This window comes from Mastigoproctus giganteus, chromosome 8, assembly GCF_048544385.1.
Source record: "Mastigoproctus giganteus isolate SK-2022 chromosome 8, ASM4854438v1, whole genome shotgun sequence".
Taxonomy (NCBI): domain Eukaryota; kingdom Metazoa; phylum Arthropoda; class Arachnida; order Uropygi; family Thelyphonidae; genus Mastigoproctus; species Mastigoproctus giganteus.
In genome coordinates this window covers 196,223,177-196,245,239 of record NC_143582.1, presented here as the reverse complement: position 1 = coordinate 196,245,239, position 22,063 = coordinate 196,223,177, and the positions used below count along the sequence as shown (strand labels likewise).

Genomic DNA, 22,063 nt, shown 5'->3' with positions numbered 1-22,063 from the left:
AGTTTCGTTGAGTGGTAAAGGAGGCTGTATAATTGGTAACAGTACTATGACTAGGATTCAGTCAGTTGAAGGTTTTTATTTGCTGAGTGACATGTGGAAGAGCAGCTACCTTAGTTTAAGGTCATAAACTAAGGCACTATCCAACATCCACATACACTGATAAAATTTCCAGAGACAAAATTAGCTGTTAAAATGTATAGGTGGGGGGGGGACTATGAGATGGGTCTTATTCTCAAGGCATTGATACTTATCCCATTCAGATACCATTTAAAATCCAATCTAAAATGTTAAGAATAACTGCTTGAGTCTCTTTGGATGTTTTCAGGACTATTAGCTATAGGTGTATGGAATAAGGAAGATCCTCTAGATAAAGTGATGTCAGTCATTAATCAGCACAAGGTTTTAAGGTAATATAAAAGAAGTTGACTGTTAACCTTCCATACATGTAAATTTTTTTTGTTTTTTTATTAATGTGAATGGACTTTGTGTGTTTATTTATTTTTTTTATATACTGGATTTCAACATTTTACAGGGCAGCCATCTATGAATATGTATGTTTAGTTTCCCTTGCTGTGGGAATAAAAAGGGGAAACTAAACATAGTGGTTTTTCTTTAAAAAGGAAAACCACTTTTTCATGGTAGGAAAAGCTTTTAAAAAAAAAGCCACTGAACACAGTTTTTCTTTTTAAAAAAATATAATGTAAGTGGTGGGTGTTTGGGTTTCTTTTCAGAGGGAATATATATATCTCTCCATTTCTCCTCCACCACACCCCAGTCACTTTGTTTTTTGTAACATAATTCCATTTATTAAACTCTAATAATGCAGATTACAAATATAGGTATTTCTCATGGAATTTCCCCTCCCATTTGCAAATACAAATCAAAGAAAGATACTAATACGATATTTTCACAAAGAACTATTTGGTAAAATAACCGAGAATCTGAAAGGAATTAGTTCTTTTGGTTTGTATTTTTTATTTGTATTGTGTGCAGTGCTAAGCGTGTTGTCTTTATCTAGATATCAAAAAACCACTATTTCATAAAAAAAAAGGGGGGGGGGCTAAATTATAATAATGAATACTCTTAAAGGTTCTAAATTGATTCATTTCTTATCACAGGGCAGAGAATTCCCTGTAAAGTCTATTAATTTAAGACTATAGTTAACCAGGCTTGGGCAGAAGTGCAACATTTTTCCTCCTATGTATAACATAACTGGCTTAGAATATGTATTATTTGCAATATACTAATGCCTTAGGCTTTTAGCCCAGGGCATTAGTATGGCTTTTAGCAGTAGACCAGGAAGCAGGACTGTCACTTAATCATGAAGTAGGTTTTTACCTTCAGACTCCTCAAAATCAATTTTTGGATTTAATGTGCTTGCAACTATTTCAAGCTTTGGTATAAGCCATAAATTTACTGTAGGATTTTATTACAAACAGTTGCAACATACTTTTCTCATCCCAGATTTCCTTAGCATTGCTGGTTTGAAAACTAAGGTTTAAATTAAAAAAAAAAAATTAAAGAATAAGTAATAATGTTTTCTTTCTTATAAGAATAGTTTCGGTGATATGTTTGGAGCAAGCGCTAAGGTTATAAAACCTGAAACAGTAGTTCAAAGAAAAGAGGAATTAAAATTATGTAGGCTATCCTATTTGACATCACTTTAATCAAGAAACAATCCTGTGGTTGTTTACAGCAGTGACTGCCTGCAGTGTGTATCCAGTCACTATAGAAGCAAGAGTTGAAAGTGACTCTTGCACTGCTTCTATTGGAATGGGTAGAACCTTCAAAAGCAAGGTGCTGGGAATTTCAAGAACTGCTGGGAGTTGTAAAACAAGTACATACATGTGCTGTGTTAAGGTAACTAAGAGTAAGAACAGATGCATATATATGTATACTAATGTTAGGCATATAGTAAATAAATTTAATGAATTTGAAGTGCTAGTCAAAACATCAAATGCAGATATTGTTTGGTATTTCAGGGATGTGGTGTCACTCAGATAAAAGGGATGCTGAATTTGAATATGGAACAATCTATACAGAAAGAATACAGGATAGCATGGGGGGGGTTAGGTTATGCTTTTAGCTAAGAAGCACAAAATCTAAAGCAGTGCATCCAGTTTACATTGGTGGCCAGTGCAATGTTGTCAGTTTGGTGTGTTATAGACCTAATGACTCTGAGTACAACAAACAGTTGTACAGAGAAATAGTGGGCATGTAAATCAGAATGTTTTGTAATGGGGGATTTTAACTTTCCAGATAATGACTGGAACTTCTGGGTTGGTCACTCACAGACTAGCAAAACTTTTGTGAATTTATTGGATGACATGTTTTCCACAGCAACATGTTAGAGAGGCAACAAGAGAGAGTAATACTCTTGATCTGATTATGAGCAGTGATTATTCATGCATTAGGAATCTGCAGGTAAAAGAACTACTACGTGGCAGTGATCAATGTATTGATTTGGGATTTACTTTAAGTAACTGCCATCAGTTGTAAATGGAGTTTTTTTTTTTTTTTATTATTATTATTTTTTTTTTTTTGTAAGGATGACTACAGCAATGTCAGGCAGCTTTTAAATTGTATAGAGTGGGACCAACTGATAATGTTACCATCAACAAATTCTAAATGGGAAGCATTCAAGGAATTAATATAGAAGCTACTAGACTCTTCATACTAACTAAGAAATACTCTTCAAGGTATAGGCCTAAATGGATGTCATATGAACTGAACACACTTGTGGCAGATAAGAAAAATGCACAGGATATGTATAAATTATTGGGTGACACAGAAGCCTGTGGTTGATATAAACTAGTTTGTAATCAAGTTACAAAGGAGGTCAGGCAAGCAAAAGCAGATTATGAGAAATGCTTATTGTAGAATTCAAAGAAAAACAGCAAAGGCTTTTTTTACTTATGTAAACTCTAGACAAAGAGGATGAATCAATTCATCCACTTGGTATTGATGGTTTGATGTTGATGATCCTGCTCAGGTTGCTGACAAACTGAATGAGTATTTTGCATCTAAATTTACACATGAGGAATTCTTAAGGGAAGAGGATGCCAGAAGTTTATCAAGCTCCAACAGGGAGCTAAATGATTTTGTAATAACTGAGAGGAAAATGGAAGAGATTGTTTGAAGTTAAACATAAGAAAGGCACCTGTGTTGGATGGGATCTATCCTGTTAAATTAAAGGAAGTAAGCAAACTCTTATCCATAACTATGAGAGCATCCTTGGATTCAGGGCAAGGGGATCCCTGCAGATTGGAGATGTGCGAATGTATCCCCAATTCACAAAGGAGGTCAAAGGGTGACATGGGTAATTATGGTCCGGTTAGTTTAACTTCTGTTTCAGGGAAAATAATGGAATCACTTGTAAAAGAAGTAATGCAGGATCGTCTAGACAAGGCTGCACCTATACTTCAAACACAGCATGAGTTTGTTAGGGGGAAATCTTGTTTGACCAGTTTGATTTCTGTGATATGGTCACAACGGAACTGGATGCAAAAAATAATTTTGATAATATATACTTGGATTTCAGGAAAGCTTTTGATACTGTTGCACTTAAAAAAACCGATAAGACTGCTGTACAAATTGGAGCACTGTGGCAGTAAGGGCAAGTTGTGCTATGGTTGAGTGTGAGAAGACAGTGGTAATCAGTGGACATTGCTTTTCCTGGACTGTTATTAGTGGAGTCCCTCAAACCAAGGGTTTGTTGTTGGGCCCATTATTTTCTATATTTATCAATGATATTGATGAATGCATATCAGGCTTAATGTCCAAGTTTGCAAATGACAAGAAGATTGGTAGAGTGGTTAATGACAGTTTGATACTGCAATGGAATCTAGAAAAGTTAGGCAGATGGGCTGAGAAATGGCATTTTTGAAGTTTAACATTGCATTTGTCAAAGTACTGCATATAGGTAGCAGTAACCCCAGAGTAACATACCAAATGTGTGGTACTACACTCAGGGTAATGAAAAAGTGAAATTTAAGCAAAATGCTGATGGCAGTCTTCTTCCTACTCACCCAACACACATGAAGGGGGGGTTGCATAAATTAAATTGACAAGGATGGTTGCAGGTTAGAAGTGCAGAAATTTGCTTTCTTTCGGCCATTGTTGGAACATACTTCCATCTAGTGCTGTGAAAGCGGGAAGCTTGAATAAATTAAAGAAGGAACTAGACATTATTAGAGGTTGGGCAGTTGATGCGGGACTTTTTTTTTTAATTGTTGATGCTGTATAAGCATTCTTTTGTTTATCATTTTCCACTATTGATGCTCTGTTTTTTTCTGGAGGACACATTCCTTTTATTACATAATTTTATTAGCATTAGTAAAGGCATATGACGCAGAAATCAAGTTTATACAGCATCAGCCAAAAAAAAAAAAAAAAAAAACCCTTCCCCATTTCACTCATCCATTTGCTCCAAATGTTGGTCTAGTTCTGCCTTGAATTTATTTAAGCTGTCAGCATCTATGACAGATGGAAGTTTGTTCCAGCAATCGATCATCTGCTGGCTAAAGGCAAATTTCTGCACATCTATTTTATAACTGTCTTTCCTCAATTTCAATTTATGTCCCCTCAGGCATTGGGTTAGAGGAAGAATCTCATCAGCATTGAGATTCTTGAGCTTGCAGAACTTAACCCTTTCTTCGTAAGAGTAACCCTTTATTCCATTTGCTAATCTTGTTGCCCTTCTCTGTACTCGTTCCAGCAGCTCTAGATCCTTCCTAAAATGAATTTTCCAGACCTGTATACAGTACTCAAGGTGCAGCCTAACCATTACTCTATACAAGGGGATAATCACATCCTTATCCTTGCTAGAAAAACTCCTGTATATCATTGACAAGACACCATGAGCTACTCTTGCAGACTATCTGCACTGCTCAGAAAACTTCCTATCTGACTGGATAATTGCCCCAGGTTCTTTTAATTCTCTACCACCCTGAGTGTAGTACCACCCAGTTAATACACTATTCTGGGGTTACTGCTACTCATATGCAGTACTTTACATTTGTCATTGTTAAACTTCAGTTGCCACCTCTCAGCCCATTTGTTCAACTTTTCTAGATCCTGTTGCAGTAGCATACTGTAATTAGTGTCATAAACAACCCTGCCAACTTTTGTATTGTTTGCAAACTTAGACATTAAGCCTAATATACCTGATAAACCATCATTAATAAATACTGAAAACAACAATGGATGCAACACTGAACCCTGGGGGACTCCACGAATAACATTAGTTCATAAAGAGCAGTGTCCATTAATTACCTCTGTCTTCTCCCACTCAACCATCCCTTTATCCATGGCAGCAATTTGCCATTAATGCCATACTTCTCCAATTATAGATATCATTATAGATATATATCTTATTATTGCTATATAAGCTTTTCTTGCATCATATGCCTCTTCTAATGCTAAGCTAATAATTTAGAGCATAAACCTCATGTGTACCACAAAATGAACTGTACAGAGAGCTACATTTTCATACACTTCCTATAAATTTCTTTATACAAACAAACAGAAAAGGCAAAAAAAGTTTGTAACTTGTTTGGAGAGTCTGGGTTAAAGTCTTATCACTTGATTGGAATAATTTCTGTAGGCATTTTTCAAATGGGGGGCTTTAGTAGTTAAGAGGAGTGGTGTTTCACCCATGAGTTTACCTGGTTTTTCAGCCAGCACAACAAATTATCCCAAGAACACACTTGTACAGATGCACGAGCTGCAAAAAACACAAGGTTGCAATATGAACTAAGTTGCTGATGTGCCTAAAAAAACCCAATAACTTGTTTAAGACAATGGTATTAACTAATTGGTCATAATGTGAGGTTATTACAGTAAGTTGATTAAGTATTGCACTACTAACATTTCTAAGAAAAATCCTATTACTTATTTGTAATGAAGTTCTGCAACCATTACTGTGTTGATACTACACTAATTCCTCACCAGCTGCAAGTGATACATTCCTGAAATTACAGTGATTGGCAAAACTGAAGTCTTATAGAGGATTAGGGGAAAGGCAAATATGTCAATAAAATATATATAAAAAAAGCATAACATTTTTATATTTATACAATATAAATATTATAATATAGTTGACAATAATAACTAAAAAAGGATTTGTAGCACCCCTTAGGTGTGCTACAAATATAGTATCTTTTAATTTCAAATGTGACATAGATGACAAAAGTTTGCCATCAGGGTAGAGCATAAACAAATCCCCTCCCTCTGCACTGCCTGCTAGACCGATTTCCATGATTTGTAAGAGAAGAGAGCAATGATTTTCGTGCTTTTGTTTAAGGAAATGACTGAACTGTATATACATTGAAAAAGAGAGAGGTGGGGAAATGCAGATTGTAAAATTTAAGTGAATATAAAATCATGTTATCTGCAGCTGGGGAGAGTTTAATGCAAAATGTATGAAAGTACATCTTTCAGCAAGTATTGCTTATTAGTAATGCAGTACTGAGGCAACTTATGTGACAGCCTCACATTGAGAGATTAATGCTGTGTTAAAACTGCTTCAATTAAGCAAAACAAATAATAGGTTGTGCTGTTTATATACAAACACAATCTCTTATAGAAAACATGAAAAGCATTTCTTTGTTATAGTAATAATTATCCCATAAAACATTTGAAATAATAAGCTGCAAAATCGGTGTTTCAATTATGGCACATTCCAACGGATACCGGAGAGCAAAAGCAATTTCAAAACTGCTTTAAAATCAGATTATATAATTTGTATAGAGTGGTTGTAAGATAGTTGTTTTATGCTGATTGAGTAAATTTCAAGTGGTTGGGTTGCAGTGTTTGATAAATGTGGTGATTCATGTTCCCATGCTAGTCTCCAACAACATTTAAATTTCTATACTTAGAATTAGACTTAGTTTGTTGTTACTGAGGATAACCCTGGAGTTTTTTGTTTTTTTTTTTTTTTTGTCTGTAGCATTATAACAAATATTACTTCCTCCACATAAGAAAGAAAAAAAAAAAAAACCTCTTAGGCTTTTTCTGTCATTCTAAATACTATGGATGCTGCATCACAAATCTGTTGCAACTTGGAATGTTTTTCCCCACATCTCTGATAATACCATAAAACTCCTCATCTTTATCTAAAAGAGTATCTGAGACAATTAATTATCATCGCTAACAAACTTGCTCAACTGAACATGTGTATCAGTTAATCAACATCCATTTAGAGTTCAACTCCAAACTAAGTTTTGCTTCATTTATTCTTAGTATTTTCTTCTTTGAGACTGTCTTTCTTATGAAAATTTCATTCTACAAACATTGATGTCTGGTATCAACAAGTACCTTCAGTCTTCTCAGCCATAACATAGTACTATACTTTTCCACAGGTTCTAAAACCCTTTTTTTGTGTTGTTATCAATTTAAAAAAAAAAAAACCAAAAGTTAAAAATTGACATTTTATGTATTAGCAGCATAACCCATCATAGGGGAACTCAGTCTTGGGGGCAGCAGGGGAGGGGAGATGAACCGGTAATAAAAGCTGAAGTTGTCTTATTTGTGCCACTCTGTGCATGAGTATTAGTCTATTAATAACAATAAAAATTAATAGATATGTAATAATGAATGAGTATGCTTGCCAACAGCATACCCCCCCCCCCTTTTTTTTTTTTTTTCATTAGCTCTTTTTGGATCGTATTATTAGCTAAGCTGTTAGACCATTTATGTTTCTCTGCAGATATTACCAGCAGTTCCCAAACTTTTTTGTGATATGACCATATTTATAGTTCATTTCATTTTATGATCTGATGTAATGTCCTTTAAAAGTACAAATTCTAACATTCAGAATTTATGAAAATGGACTTTAATTTCAGTTGTTTATTTGTAAGTATACAAGATGCATATGTACAGGCCAGTGGGAAGTGGTACTAATTATTATTCCTGATTGTCAGTTCTACAATCTTAAGATTCTTCTGCAAAGGGACAAATTATTAAATGAAGCAGATCACATGTACCAATAGTGTTCTAACTTTTTTAACATTATGCAGTTTAGTTAAAAAAATTTTTTTTTATCATGTAATGTCTTTAATAAATTAAAGGGTTTGAACTTGACGCAGAATTCTGTGAGACCCAAGTTTGGGAAATGCTGCTTTCACAGAAGTTAATCCTGGATGCTTCTGTATTTGACAACAAACTCCTCCTATCTGTTAATTTTTGGTGGCTGCTCTTACCTCTCAGAAATGCATAAACTGCAGCAATTTACACAAAAATAATCCTTTTTTTATTGAATAAATTAGATTCTAAGATGATTTGCTCCAAAGAGATAATGGAATTAGAAAATGTTTGAACTGTAATGTTGTGTTCATGAGTAAACATTGAATTAGACTGTATATTTAAACTTAAATTTATAGTTGTTTAAGCCAAAAATTTTAACAGATTATCATTATTTTATAGGGCATTTGATATTGCCAATCACTTCTGCGAATGGTGTTTTGATTACTCTTCTTCAGATTATCCACATTTCACTTCAAAGCTTGAAGATTATCCAAGTAGAGCTCAACAGGTATGTGTATTGATTTTTGTATATTTATTTTTATTTTAACATATGCGTTTTCAAGCAGTATTGCTTCACAGATTATTACAAAAGTGAATTGCCCTTAAAAGGGAAGTCTTGGAAAGATCTATTAGAGGTTACTTTACTTTATTACAAACATAGTGTGTGTGTGTATGTGTGTATATATATACATAAAAAAACCCTTCCCACATCACCTCTCCATTCTCTCCAATAATTTATCTAGTTATTCCTTGAATTTATTCAAACTACCCACTTCAACAACAGTTGGAAATTTATTCCAACAATCGACCATTTTCTGGCTGAAGGCAAACTTCTGCACAACTATCCCTCCTCAATTTGAATTTGTGCCCTCTTGTGTGTAGTCTGAGCAAGAGGAAGAATTCCATCAGCATTGAGCTTGTTCAATCCATTCAAATTTCCATGATTTATAAGAGACAAGGCAAACTGATTGGGGTGTTTTAACACTTTGTTCTGCAATTTGCAGAACTGAAGCCTTTCTTCATAAGACTGTCCTTTTTGTTACAACATTTTGTCAACATTACAGTCCAAACCTGTATACAGTACTCAAGATGTGGCCTGACCATCCTTGTACAATGGGATAATCACCTCCTTATCCTGTTAGCAAAGTTCCCTGTATATCATTGACAAAACTCCATGGGCTGTCGTGGAAGCCTGTCTGCACTTCTCAGAGAACTTCATATTTGCCTGCACAATTACCCCCAGAATTTTGAGAAGTGCAGACATGCTGTCAGAACAGCCCATGAGGTTTTGTCAATGATATACAAGGAACTTTGCTAACAGGATAAGGAGATGATTATCCCATTGTACAAGGCAATGGTTAGGCCACATCTTGTATTGAATTTAGGGATTCCACTGGATCTGAAATTGGATATTGAATCATTTTATTGTTTCAGGAATGTCACAGTAAAGTAAAGAAGTTTTTTATTAAAATTACGTTACATTTATATGGCAAATATACATTGAATGATTTTTACTGCTGTAAAATTGTAGGCAGTATATACTCTTCTGCCTAGTTAAGGGAGTAAGGCTTTACAAATAAGATAATGTGCTAAATTTCATGACTGAATGGAACAGAATTTTTCGATATATTTTACGTGTTATCAATTTCTAGTGGCTTTGTTTAGAAAGGGATCATTCATATGTTTTGGTGGTCAGCCTTTGACTCCAGTGACTTATCTTTACATCTGACAATTTCCCAGTAACAGGGGGACTGGGAAGCAGTATTGAATTACAGCCAGTGCTGTTGTCTTGTTTAGCTTATTTAGAAAATTTTTTTTCCTCAAGGTGAATTTCCCTTCCACTTATTCCAATCAATCTGGGGCAGATTGAAGCCACTCACAAGACATTTGCATGTAAAGACTCCTGTTATATTCTTCATAATCTTCTGGTCTGTAGTTTACTCCCACTCTCATTGTGTACCTTTTGGTTCCAACTGACTCTCACCACACAGATTCCATGCTGGCAGATGTAACTTCACACTCAGCAAAAGCTCTTTTTGCACTCTGGCATGCTTATCAGAAGCATGACACCACCACCCCCCTCCTATCTTCCCTGTCTTTTTAATTAGGTTATACATACCCTAGTGGAACTCATCCCCAGTTTCTGTGTGACACCACATTTCTGTTAACCCTATTATGTCAGCATTAGATGGCCTAACTAGGAGTTCACAAATTCGGCCGTTTTATTAATAACACTCCTGACATTACTGTAGACTCGGTTAAACTAATTATTCTTCTATAGTTTACTACCCTGGCACACCACTTGAAGTTATTTAGGCTGTTTCCCCTATCTTTCGCATTCCGCCTCATTTGAAATGATGCTACACTCAGAACACTTTGCCAACGTTGGTTGATGTGGTAACAAACAATTCTTGAGATGAGTGTAAGCATTACTTTGATGAATATCATCAGATTAATGTGGATCTATATTGCCCTTCTCCCCCCTCCTTAACTAGTAGTTTTCCTGAACCCTTACAGTATCTCAATGATACTGGCAAAGATCCTTATACCACCCTTTATTCAAATGAATACCATATCTACAAAATTGATTCCTTCTACTTACAAGTGCAGGTTATGCTGATACACCCCCCCCCCCCCCCCCCCCCCGAGAGTCTTGCAGATTCCCTCAAGTCTTGAGTTAACCAAAAATCCTTCAACATATAATCCCTCCTATTGTGTCTGGGCAGAATTGCAGACAACTCACACAACTTAACTTGCAGCATGGTCCTATATTTATCTGACAAATGGTCAGATCATGTTCGTTTGATATCATTAGTCACTGCATGAATATTAATGCTCTTTTTACCTCCCTCCCCCTTAAAATTTGACAGTCTGTTGGTAACAGTTGTCAATTGTTGCTCCCAGCAAAAAAACCCTGGCTCTGGTCCACCTATCTTTATTACAAAAAATATTACCAGTTTCCCTGGACAATAGGGTACCAATAAAACTAGACCACTTTCAGTCAGAGCAGTATGCACTTTACTGTTCTTATCTGGGACTCAAATCGGAGTGCATCACTTGACAGGTCATATGATGCATCCCCGAATTCGGGTCCCACAGGCTATACAAATGAACTTGTGACTTGCACTGGAAATGCCCACAGGCATTTCCATCTGGGTCATGATATCCTTGGATCTTGTAGCAACCATTATTAAGGTAAAATCTGAACTTTAGAATGATTACAGAATTTAAATTGCCAAAATATTAAAGAAATGAAACTGTTCACAAACTTTAACCACTAGAAAAGTCAAATTTAAACTACCAAACAAAAGTTACAAGTTTCTGTCAAATTATTGATAACAAGGGCTATCTGAATGTTAAGCTGTAGCTTTTTGAATACTTAACTAAATAGAAAAATAAATTAACCTATGTGACTATATGGATTCAAACTATATATTAATTACAATTTATTATGTTAAAAAAAAAAAAAAACAAAACTCGTCATTCCAAAGACTAACCTGCTATGAAGTTCTGAAATGCACAACCACCATATACAAGCTAGTGCAGCAATGTGGTCTCTCTCTCTCTCTCTCTCTCTCTCTCTCTCTCTCTCTCTCTCTCTCTCTCTCTCTCTCTCTCGGTCTCTCTCTCTCTCTCTCTCTCTATATATATATATAAAATCTCTCATGTCCTTCAAAAATTTAGGTTCATTGATTATGATAAGAGATTCTTTATTGATGACTCAATAAAGAATAAGATTATTTAATTTCCCTTCGGAATAGTGCAAATAAAGGTATTACAATAATACAGAAACTACAGGTCTGCATGGCAATGCTACATGTACAAATATTATGCTGCTTGTATTTGTACCATTTAAGTACGAAGCAATTAAATAAACATAAATTTTATCATATTTTCCCAATAATTTTGGTTGCATTTTGATATTCTTCATAATAATCATTGAAAAACTTTTCTGGGGCTAAAAGGTTTTTAAAATCAATTGTTGATGTGTTCAATAGCCAGATTACCATTATATTAACAATACAGGGAGTGTTGTTTTAAAGAATTCTTGTATAGTCTAAATTATTAACTATTATTATTTATTATATTGAGCAGAGAATCCAGTTTTTTTTTTTCTTGTGGGGTATTGTATTATTTTTGCATAGCTGTTTCTGCAAGAAGTAATGAACCTAAATTCTACAGGAGATGTATGAAATTTGGAAATCCAATGCACGTAAGGGAATTTTGTTTTGTATTGTATTTTTTTAACTTTTTGTGTATTGCCACTAATTTTTTTAGTAATAATAGCAGGAGTATCAGATACCTGTTTATAGGTTGAACTGTTATCTGGCTTATTTGATATGTTAGAGATGAAAAATATTTTTGCAAATTATTAGAAGACTTATCTGTGGTGATAATTATAAGTTTATCTTGTAAATCACATTTTTTGTCTAATTTGGGTCATGTTAAAATAGTTTAGCAAGTTGTTGAATGTTATATAATTTAGAAATGTTTCATTATAGTATCATAAGTGATAGCAGTCCGTATATTGAAGGCCTCATGTGGGATATTAAAGTTACAAGCAATTTTAAGGCAAAATTGCAATAGGTCTACAAACAACTACTACTTAACTTTCAGGTTAATTAGCATTAGTAAAGGCACATGATGCAAGAAAGCAAGCTTATATAGCATCCGCCAAAAAAAAAAAAAAAATAAACCATTCTCATTTCACCCATCCACTCGCTCCAAATGTTTGTCTAGTTCTGCCTTAAATCTATTTAAGCTATCAACTTGTACAATGACAGATGGCTAATTTAACTTTAAATTCATATTATAGGATAGTATGCTGAATAATACCAGTCACCTGTAATGTGCTTGTGGTGGTTATCTATATATGGTTGATATTTTGCTAAATGACAGTAACATTCAGCCTTGCAGTCACTATTTACCAAATTACTAGCAACTTGCTTGTAAGCAAACTGTTATTTCGATGTATTCAATAGTGCTAACCCTTGATAACATGCCATTTGATGTATCTTGTTATTGTACGTATCATTTTTTTTTTTTTTTTTGGGATTTGTCTTTGTTTACAGTTTTCTCCCCAGAAAATTTTGCTAGCTGAGTGGCATTATGAAGTAGCTGGGTGGGGAAGTGTAATACTTTGCAATATTATAAAATTTTCTATTATTTATAAATGTGACTTAAACAATCCAGAGCAAAAATTAATTGCAAAGTTTAACATTATATGCTCCTGTTGCATTGACCTCGATCGCATAGTATGTTCGAATTAATATTGATCAAGATCAGTGAGCTGTACCATACGGTACTGCGAGAATTCCTTAAATTTTAGCTGGGTGGTCAGTTAAATTCACTGGGCGGTGTGCCCATGCAATATGTCCTGCAGAGAACACTGGTTTAGTTCATGACACACATTTTACCCTGTTTAACCAGCCTATTATTTGCTTGGCTCAGACAAGTTCTATTTATATGTTTCAGTTTACACTCTATCATGCATTAGTTTTATTTTTATTTTTCACCTCTCATCATGTGTGTGGCTTTAGCTGTTGCAGAAATATAAAGTTAAGCTATATAGTTGGAATATGAAGCTTAGCCAGATAATTATTATACTTGAATTTTTAGAACTTGTGGGTTCTGGAGGGTTAAATAGTTATGGATTTAGTACAGTGAGATACCAGCACACCTGCCTAAAATGTAAAGATCTGTGGGGTAAAGATGGACAAAGACCTTGGTAGGTCTTTCAATGAAATTTTACTGGGAAAACGAAAGTATACCAGTACGTGGAATGAGTAAGAAAATATAGTAAATGGTAGAATGTATAGGACCAGCACTAAGTGGCTATAGCTGAGGTGGAGGGGGTAATAAAATAAACATTTTATAAAATGTACTTTTGGTGGCTATAAATTGCAAATAATAGCACATATATAAGGTATGAAATATATATAAATAAATAAAATAAAATGAATAATTAATTAAACCAGGATATATATTACTTCTCAGAGCCAAAAGGATTTAGAGAATAAACAATATATCAGCTTACTAAAATGGCTGTGCAAATGAAATAATCAACATAATATCTATGTTGATGAATGAAGTACTAAAGAAGAGAAGTTTTTAGAATCATGTATTTTAATAATTAGTGTAAAAAATAATTTTACAGTAAAGAACAATTTTTAATAATTTAATTGGGACATAATTTATTGGGAAACAATTTTATTAATTATTTATTTTATATACAAAATTATACTTGTATGAAGTTGCAGTATGTTAGATTATATTCAAAAGTTTAAGCATGAACAAATTTGAATTTTGTTTTAATTATTTACATTTTGTTTTAGTTGCAATTTATTAGGGCCTACTTGAGTTGTGCAGAACCCAACTTCAGTGAAGAGTGCCACTCTCTCAGCCAAGAGGAAGTTATTCTTCAAGAAGTGTCTAGTTTTAATTTGGCATCTCATTTTCTTTGGACCTTGTGGAGTATTTATAATGCTCAGAACTCTCAAATTACATTTGGTTATTGGGTATGTTAAATACTGGTCATAATCTGTTAGTTCTGTTTTGTCTTGCAATAATATTAGCATACAATTACAGACTTGTAGTTTGGAATTTGATTACTTTTAAATGAGTGATACTACTGTATCTGATGGATATTCAATTTTATTTATTCAAGAATGATTCAGTAAAGAAGTTTATATTAAATAAGTTACATTTATTATATAGAAAATACATATAGAATGATTTTTGCTGTTGTGAAATTGTAGACAATATATACATATACTCTTCTGCCTGGTTAATGGATAAAAATATATAAAAATAAAATACTAAATTTTTTAATATATTGATCTTTTATCAATTTCAAGTAGTTTATAATTACTTTGAAAGAGCATCATTATGCTTTCAAGTGTCATCCCTTGATCCCAGTGATTCGGTGTACCTTTACACCTGGCAATTTCCAGGTAACAGTGTTAGGAAGCACTGTTACATTACATTCAATGTTGTTTGGGGCACCATTCAGCTAGGTGTTAAACTTTTGTTACTACTCCTGTAATGTTGAAGAGACATGTAAGGAGTATGTTTACAGCTGTTACTCATGTATGTATCATCTTGAAAAGCCATGCTTTTCAAATTGTTCCTTGTTGACCTTCTACCAGCAGAATGGTTCCATGAGTATCATGTAGAACTTAACCAACTACTTTTTACCCAAAGATAATGATATAATGCAAATTCAAGAGATCTGTTCAAAAGGTATCTGAACTGCTATGTGAAATAGTGAGACAGTAAATATACTGATGGGGTGAGTGACTTAATCTTCTAAATAGCGTTTTGAGGAATGAAACTTGTTGGGTACTTAGCCCAACAAGTTTCCTTCTCTTGGAAACACTTTGGGAAAGCCAGTCTTTAAAACAGTAATAGCAATATGGTGCAAGGAAGCCACAGGCTTTTGCTGTGCTGGCAGGAAAAAAAAAAAAAATACAAATTATTTAATTAAAGAGGCCTGTGGTACCGGGTTCCATATATGAGAAAGAAATTTATTGCAACTGGAAGTTGAATTTAATAAGTAATTAACAAAAAATTAACAGCTTTTGAGATTTATTATCTCTTCATCAGCTGTGTGAATATATGCATAAATATAAAATATGGAATGGCAAAGTGTGGTCATGTTGAGTAAAAAGAGAGAGCATGCACAAGGATATGCAAATGCTAAAGCATCACAGTTTAGGACTAGGTGATTGTTATGGATGCTGGCTGCTGTATTACATGGGCTGATTGCCAGTGTTTGTCATGCTGTAACACTATAGACTCCATGATTGGATGTAGCCTCTGTTGTGGTTAAAAATACTATGACAACCAGATGTGTGCAGTGACTCAAGCCACAGTTGTTGATAGTAATGGCAAATTGGTCAACCACCTCCGTATCACGGTTGGGATTGAGGAAGTGTTGCATTGAGCAATAATGCTCTGCAACTGCAGAGTGTGCAGAGTTAGCTAATCGAATGGCCCTTTCATGTTCAGAGAGGCAGTCCTGGAGCCTTATGGCAGTTTCCCCACATAGCAGCTGCCACGATCATGGCATGTGATGCGGTATATCACACCATTGTGTAAAAGGGCTTCTCAAATAATTTTTGAATTATTTGAATAATTTTCAAATAATTGGGGGGAAGACTGGGTATCTTCACCCTCGAGACAAGAGAATACAATCCTCTACTGGGAAGTTGCAGGCGCTTTATCTTGTACCCACGTAAGATCTTAGAAATGCGATCTGAAGTGCCTGGGTAATATGGGATGTAAGCAGTAGATATTGTCTTGTTGCTATGGGGTGGGGGCCTTGGACATGTGCCAAGCTGATGGGCTTGCAGGTCTCACTTGTCTAAGACATAGGTGGGATAGCTATAGTTGGTGAGGTCAGCATCTTAGAAACTTCGTTGTGCCTGGCATCCATGGAGCTCGAATGACTCTAGTCTCAAGAGAGTAGTAGGCGACTCTGTAGCCAGGTGGGAAGGAGCAGCAGTGCATAGCACACTCTTCTTGATTAGACCGGGGTTCAAGCCCGTCACCACCAAATACGGAGGATGCGGAAAGGTCAGGGAATGACCACCAAATACGGAGAATGCGGAAAGGTCAGGGAATGACCACCGCATATCCCGGAGCAATATGGCCTTAGTTGCTAATGCTCCTAAAAACCAAAATAACAAACAATCAAGAGAGTAGTGCATGTGCAGTACTGAACAGGTGCCAGGGAATGTGCTGACCTGTAGTTGGTAAATCGGCCAGAACATGTGGGCTTTTAGTATACTGAAGTTTCTAGATGTGAGCCTACGCTGTACAGTTGTGATGGATTGTCTTGAATATCTAAGTAAGGCTCTTTCTCTTCTACTTGATCCCAATGTCTATGAACCAGTGCAGGACCTTCCCATCAAAGTGTTGGAGTGATTGGAATCCAAGGTAAATAAATTAGTTAATGATTGGTTCAAGTCCGGGAAGATTTCAAAGTCCACACGTTGGCAATTATATGCCACGGGCTGTAATTGCCAGCATTTCTCCCCCATTTCTATGGCCTGCCGAAAGTGCACAAGCCAGGCATTCCTTTAAGACCAATTGTTTCTTGCTGCAATTCTCCAACATACAAACCGTCACAGCACATTGCCCATCTACTAACACCCCTAGTGGGAAATACCAGTCACACCATTCCTGAAGACAAGGTCATGGCATCATTTGATGTAGTCTCTTTATTTAATTCCATTCCCGTGCAGCAAGCCATTGTATATACAAAGCAACTTTTGAATAGACACATCAGCTTACCGGACAGAACATCTCTATCCACAGAGGATATCTGTACTGCCTTCAATTTGTGCTTGTCTGGCAGTGTGGTCATGTTTGGTGACTCTCTCTTCAGACAAATACACACACGGCTATGGGTGCCTCCGTCAGTTCCATTGTTGTTAACATTGTGATGGAGGAGTTGGAGGAACACATTCCTGAACTGGCGCCTCCGTAGCCAGGTGGACAGGAGCAGCAGTGTGTAACGCACACTTCTTGATTAGACTGGGGTTCGAGCCTGTGACCACCAAATACGGAGGATGCGGAAAGGTCAGGGAATGACCACCGCATATCCCGGAGCAATATGGCCTTAGTTACTAATGCTCCTAAAAACCAAATAACAAAAACAACATTCCTGAACTTGTTGATCCCTGTCACTCTCTGGTGTCATTACATTGACAACATCTTCACTGTTATCCCCTAAGGTTCAGAGACACTACAACATCTCAACTCCCTGTCTCCCTTCATCCAGTTCACAATAGAATTAGTCGAGCAATACCCTTTCCTTCCTGGATGTCCTGGTGAAGCATGTAGGCTTGCATCTGGAAACTTCGGTATACCAAAAGCCCGTGTGCTCTGGCCAATTTACCAACTACAGGTGGGCACATGCTCCCTGCCATCTGTTCAGTACTGCACGTGCACAACTCTCTCGAGCCTGGAGTCATTCCAGCTCCATGGACACCAGGCTATCTCACCTATGTCTTGAACAAGTGAGACCTGCAAGCCCATGAGCTTGCCACACGTCCGAGGCCTCCACCCCATAGCAACGAGACAATATCTACTGCTTACATCCCATATTACCTGGGCACTTCAGATCGCATTTCTAAGATCTTATGTGGGTACAAGATAAAAGTACCTGCAACTTCCCAGTAGAGGATTGTGATCTCTTGTCTTGAGGGTGAAGATACCCCATCCCCCCCTCTTTTATGCACTGGTGCAATATACTGCATCACATGCCATGATTGTAGCAGCTGCCAGAAGGCTCCAGGACTGCCTCTTTAAACATGAAAGGGCCATTCGATTAGCTGACTCTGCACATAGTTGCAGAGCATTATTGGTTGATGCAACACAACCTCAATCCTAGATGTTATACTGAGGTGGTTGACCAATCCCACCACTACTATCAACAATTGTGGCTTGAGTCATTGCACATCTGGTTGTCATAGTGTTTTTAACCACAATAGAGGCTCCACCCAATCATGGAGTCTGTAGCTGTTACAGCATGACAAACGCTGGCAATCAGCCCATGTATGCAGCCAGCTTTCACATCTTGTGCATGCTGTCACTTCTTACTCAACATGACTACGCTTGGCCATTACATTTGTAACGTTTTATATTTATGCATGTATTTATGCAGCTGATGAAGAGATACTTAAATCTCAAAAGCTCCTGTTATTTGTCAGTTAATTATTAAACCCAGTTACTGTTCTTCCGGTCGCACCGAATTTCTTTCTCACAAGTTATTTACTTCCCCCTCACATAGGTAACTATCCAGTTGACCTTTGAATTTATTCAAACTGTCAGCCTCAGCTGTAAAGGCAACATGTTCCAGCAATCAACAACTTGCTAGCTAAAAGAAATTTTCCTGCATTCTAGTCTAAACCTCTTCCCTGGAATATGAATTTATGCTCCAGAGTTCTGGAATTCTCTGTAACAGTAAAAAGTTTGCCTTCATTATTCATTTTACTAACCTCAGTCGGGTCATCTCCGAGGTGCCAACCTCTGTAGCCCACATAAGCAGTCTTTCCTTGTATGGTTGCCCTTGTGCCAACCTTGCCATGTAAGTTGCTCATCCTTAGACCCTTTCAAGAAGCTCCATCTTTTTTCAGATGAAGTCTCCATACCTGAACAGTTTTCCAAATAGTAGACAAAGCTAGGTCTTTTTTTACACACACACACTTCTTTTTCTTTGCACACTTTTCTGTTTTTATGCTACTGGATAATTATATTAGTAGGAAAAATTATACAAGGAAACAAACTTATACATTAGCCATGTTAATAAGAAAGAAAATAACTTTGTTTGCCTGTCAGAGTAGCAAATATTCAAATCTGGAATAGGCATCATATACACTCCATAGTTGAGTGGTCGGGAGTGGGAGTGCAGTAGCACATTCTCTTTTGAGTGTAGACTGGGATTCAAGCCCCTGACTGCTAAATACAGTCGATCTGCCAACCCACACTGGACCAGCGTGGCAGATTATGGTCCATTTTCCTCAACATGAATTGTTGAGGAGGCTTCCATCCTGCAGTGGGTTGATAATGGCTGCAGTTTACCCCTTTTTTTTTTTACACATTCAGATGACAAGGCTTTACGGTCCCCTTAAATTGTCTGTTGCTTCCCTCTCATCCTTGGCGAATCCATAGGCTAAGGAATGACAATCACTGTACCAGGGGTTCGCTAAGGCACTGTCTTATTATCCTATTGCAAAACAGCTACTAGTTCCAGAATGGTATTAATAGGTATCTGAAATGTCTGCTTAATGTAATACTACCATAGACCATGTTATCAGAGTTTTAACCTGTAAGATATTGAAGTTACCATAAGTCTGCCAAGTGCACACTGCCAGATGTGTGTTTTGCTATCACGCTCAAGAACTGACTTTGTTGGTAAACAACACAGGCTTTCATTCTTGTTTTCAGTATTGGTCTGCAGTGTGTGGAAGCCAGTGCCATACGTGCCATCTACCATACCAAGCTTCAGTACTACAACATTGCATATCATCTGGTTATGGTAGCGAATGGGAAGAATCCCTTATTGTGAGGTGGCAATGCTCTTGGGATAGTTATTCTTTATGGAGGTCTTCAAAACATCAGAGCAACTCTCCATGGTCTAATAAATTATTTATTAGACAAATAAATATTTATTAGCTCACCCTCTGTGATCTAATAGATATTACTCATGGTATCTTAAAATCCTCTCAAAGAACAGCTCTCAGAAGTATTTAGAAAATCAATAAAGAAATGCAAATGGGGAATTGGCAGGGGAGTAATGTAAAGGAAATAATAGTCAGAAGCTCAGTGTTTTAAATTAAAATTATAATTTTTCATACTTTTTAATCATGCCTTGTAATGTTGAAAATTAAACAATGAATTTCAAAAATAACATTGAAATAAATTAAATAAAAATTTAACCTCCATTTTTTTTTTTCTGACTTCCACACTACACATTTTTTTTTCTTTATTCCTAATGTAAATCACAGTCCAATCCAAAAACTGTCAATTTGTATTGAGTAGTTATTGAGTAGTGAGATAGAAAATGTCTGAACATGTTTTCTATCTCAAGAAGAGTGAGTAAGGGTTGCCCATATGGGTTATTTCAAGTTATTTGCCATACAAAACAACCAGATCAACCTGTAACTCATAAGAAAAGATCCCAAGAACTAAATGCCATATGAATTGGTGCACTGTAACTAAAGTATTCAGTGTGCTAATAATCCCTTCCCACAAAAGCAGTCAAACAGATGCGGTCATTTGCATCTGACAGTTAGAATTCTGCATGTACAAATTTTCATTGTGAGTTTGGCAGGTCTACCGTACCTGTTGCAATTTCTTTAAGACTATTTTATATATTTAAACTACCCAAAACTCCAATTTATTAGTAGGTCTACTTGAAGAAAGCAAATGTTGCAAAGGGATTTCAGTCACCTGACCTGTACTTAACATGTGGTTTGGTTATGCTGAATGTATTTATTTAAAATGCCAACTTCATATTGTGATAAGTTTGCTTTTTTTTTTACATAATTTCTATGTATTAAATTTAACTATATCATTATCAGTTACTTTTATATTGTAAATTTTTCGCTGATTACTAGAAGGGATTTGCATGCTTTGTGGTTTTTTTTTCATAAGAAATTTTTCTGTTACAGGAATATGGAAAAGCACGAATTGATGCTTATTTTAAAGAAAAAACAGTTTTGGTAAACCAATTGAAGAGGAACCATTGCAACTGAAAATACAATTTCGTATAGCCTTGTTAATATCAGGGACTTGTAATATTTGTATCATATTACGTAAAGTATTGTGGGACTGTGAACTATGTTGTTCTATATTTTGTGAATGTGTAAATATTTTACCGTAATGGGGGCTTTTATTTTCTAATTTTTATGATTAAATGAAACCGCTTTTTAAGAAATAGCATGGTGTAAAGCATTTTATATACATGTTTTGAAAGAGAGAAACAAGCAATTTGTCTTCTGAGGCAAAGGTGATATGTACAGTTGTTTTATTCTGAAACTAGTCTTATTAGGGGAATATTATGTGATATTTTGCTTTTCACATTATAGTAAATGTTATATTTGTCACGTGTATATAATAATGAAATGATTTGCTTTATGTATTAATTTTTCTAGTTCCTACAGATTTTAAAGTAGCTATTAAGTTTCTTTAAATGATGAAAAGTATTTTACAATTGTATTTAGTTACTATTATTTACAGAGTACAAATATTAATGGAATCTAAGACAGCTATTTTAAGTACAGGAATTCCTCTCCAACTAAGATTTTGAGAACATGGTTTTATATTTTTATATCAAAATTTTATCTTTTTTTTTTTTTTTGTACATGTGGTGATTTGGTCTGATCTTAAATAAAATAACCCAACAATTATTGCTCCCACCACCAGTAGATTATTCACCACCAAATACGGAGGATGTGGAAAGGTCAGGGAATGACCACTGCATATTCATGGAGCAATATGGCCTTAATTGCTAATGCTCCAAATAACA

The 22,063-nt window shown here is 35.6% G+C and overlaps 1 protein-coding gene across 1 annotated transcript in view; it reads left to right on the top strand.

Annotated features, from left to right (window-relative positions):
* Positions 1 to 21,290, top strand: part of LOC150082145 (choline kinase alpha-like) — a 101,225-nt gene extending 79,935 nt beyond the window's left edge. Inside the window, exons 8-10 of the mRNA XM_090380435.1 lie at positions 8,425 to 8,533; positions 14,361 to 14,543; positions 21,207 to 21,290. Of these exons, the coding sequence (XP_090236561.1) occupies positions 8,425 to 8,533; positions 14,361 to 14,543; positions 21,207 to 21,290 (376 nt within the window). The remainder of the gene's footprint in view (positions 1 to 8,424; positions 8,534 to 14,360; positions 14,544 to 21,206) is intronic.
* Positions 21,291 to 22,063: the final 773 nt, after the last annotated feature.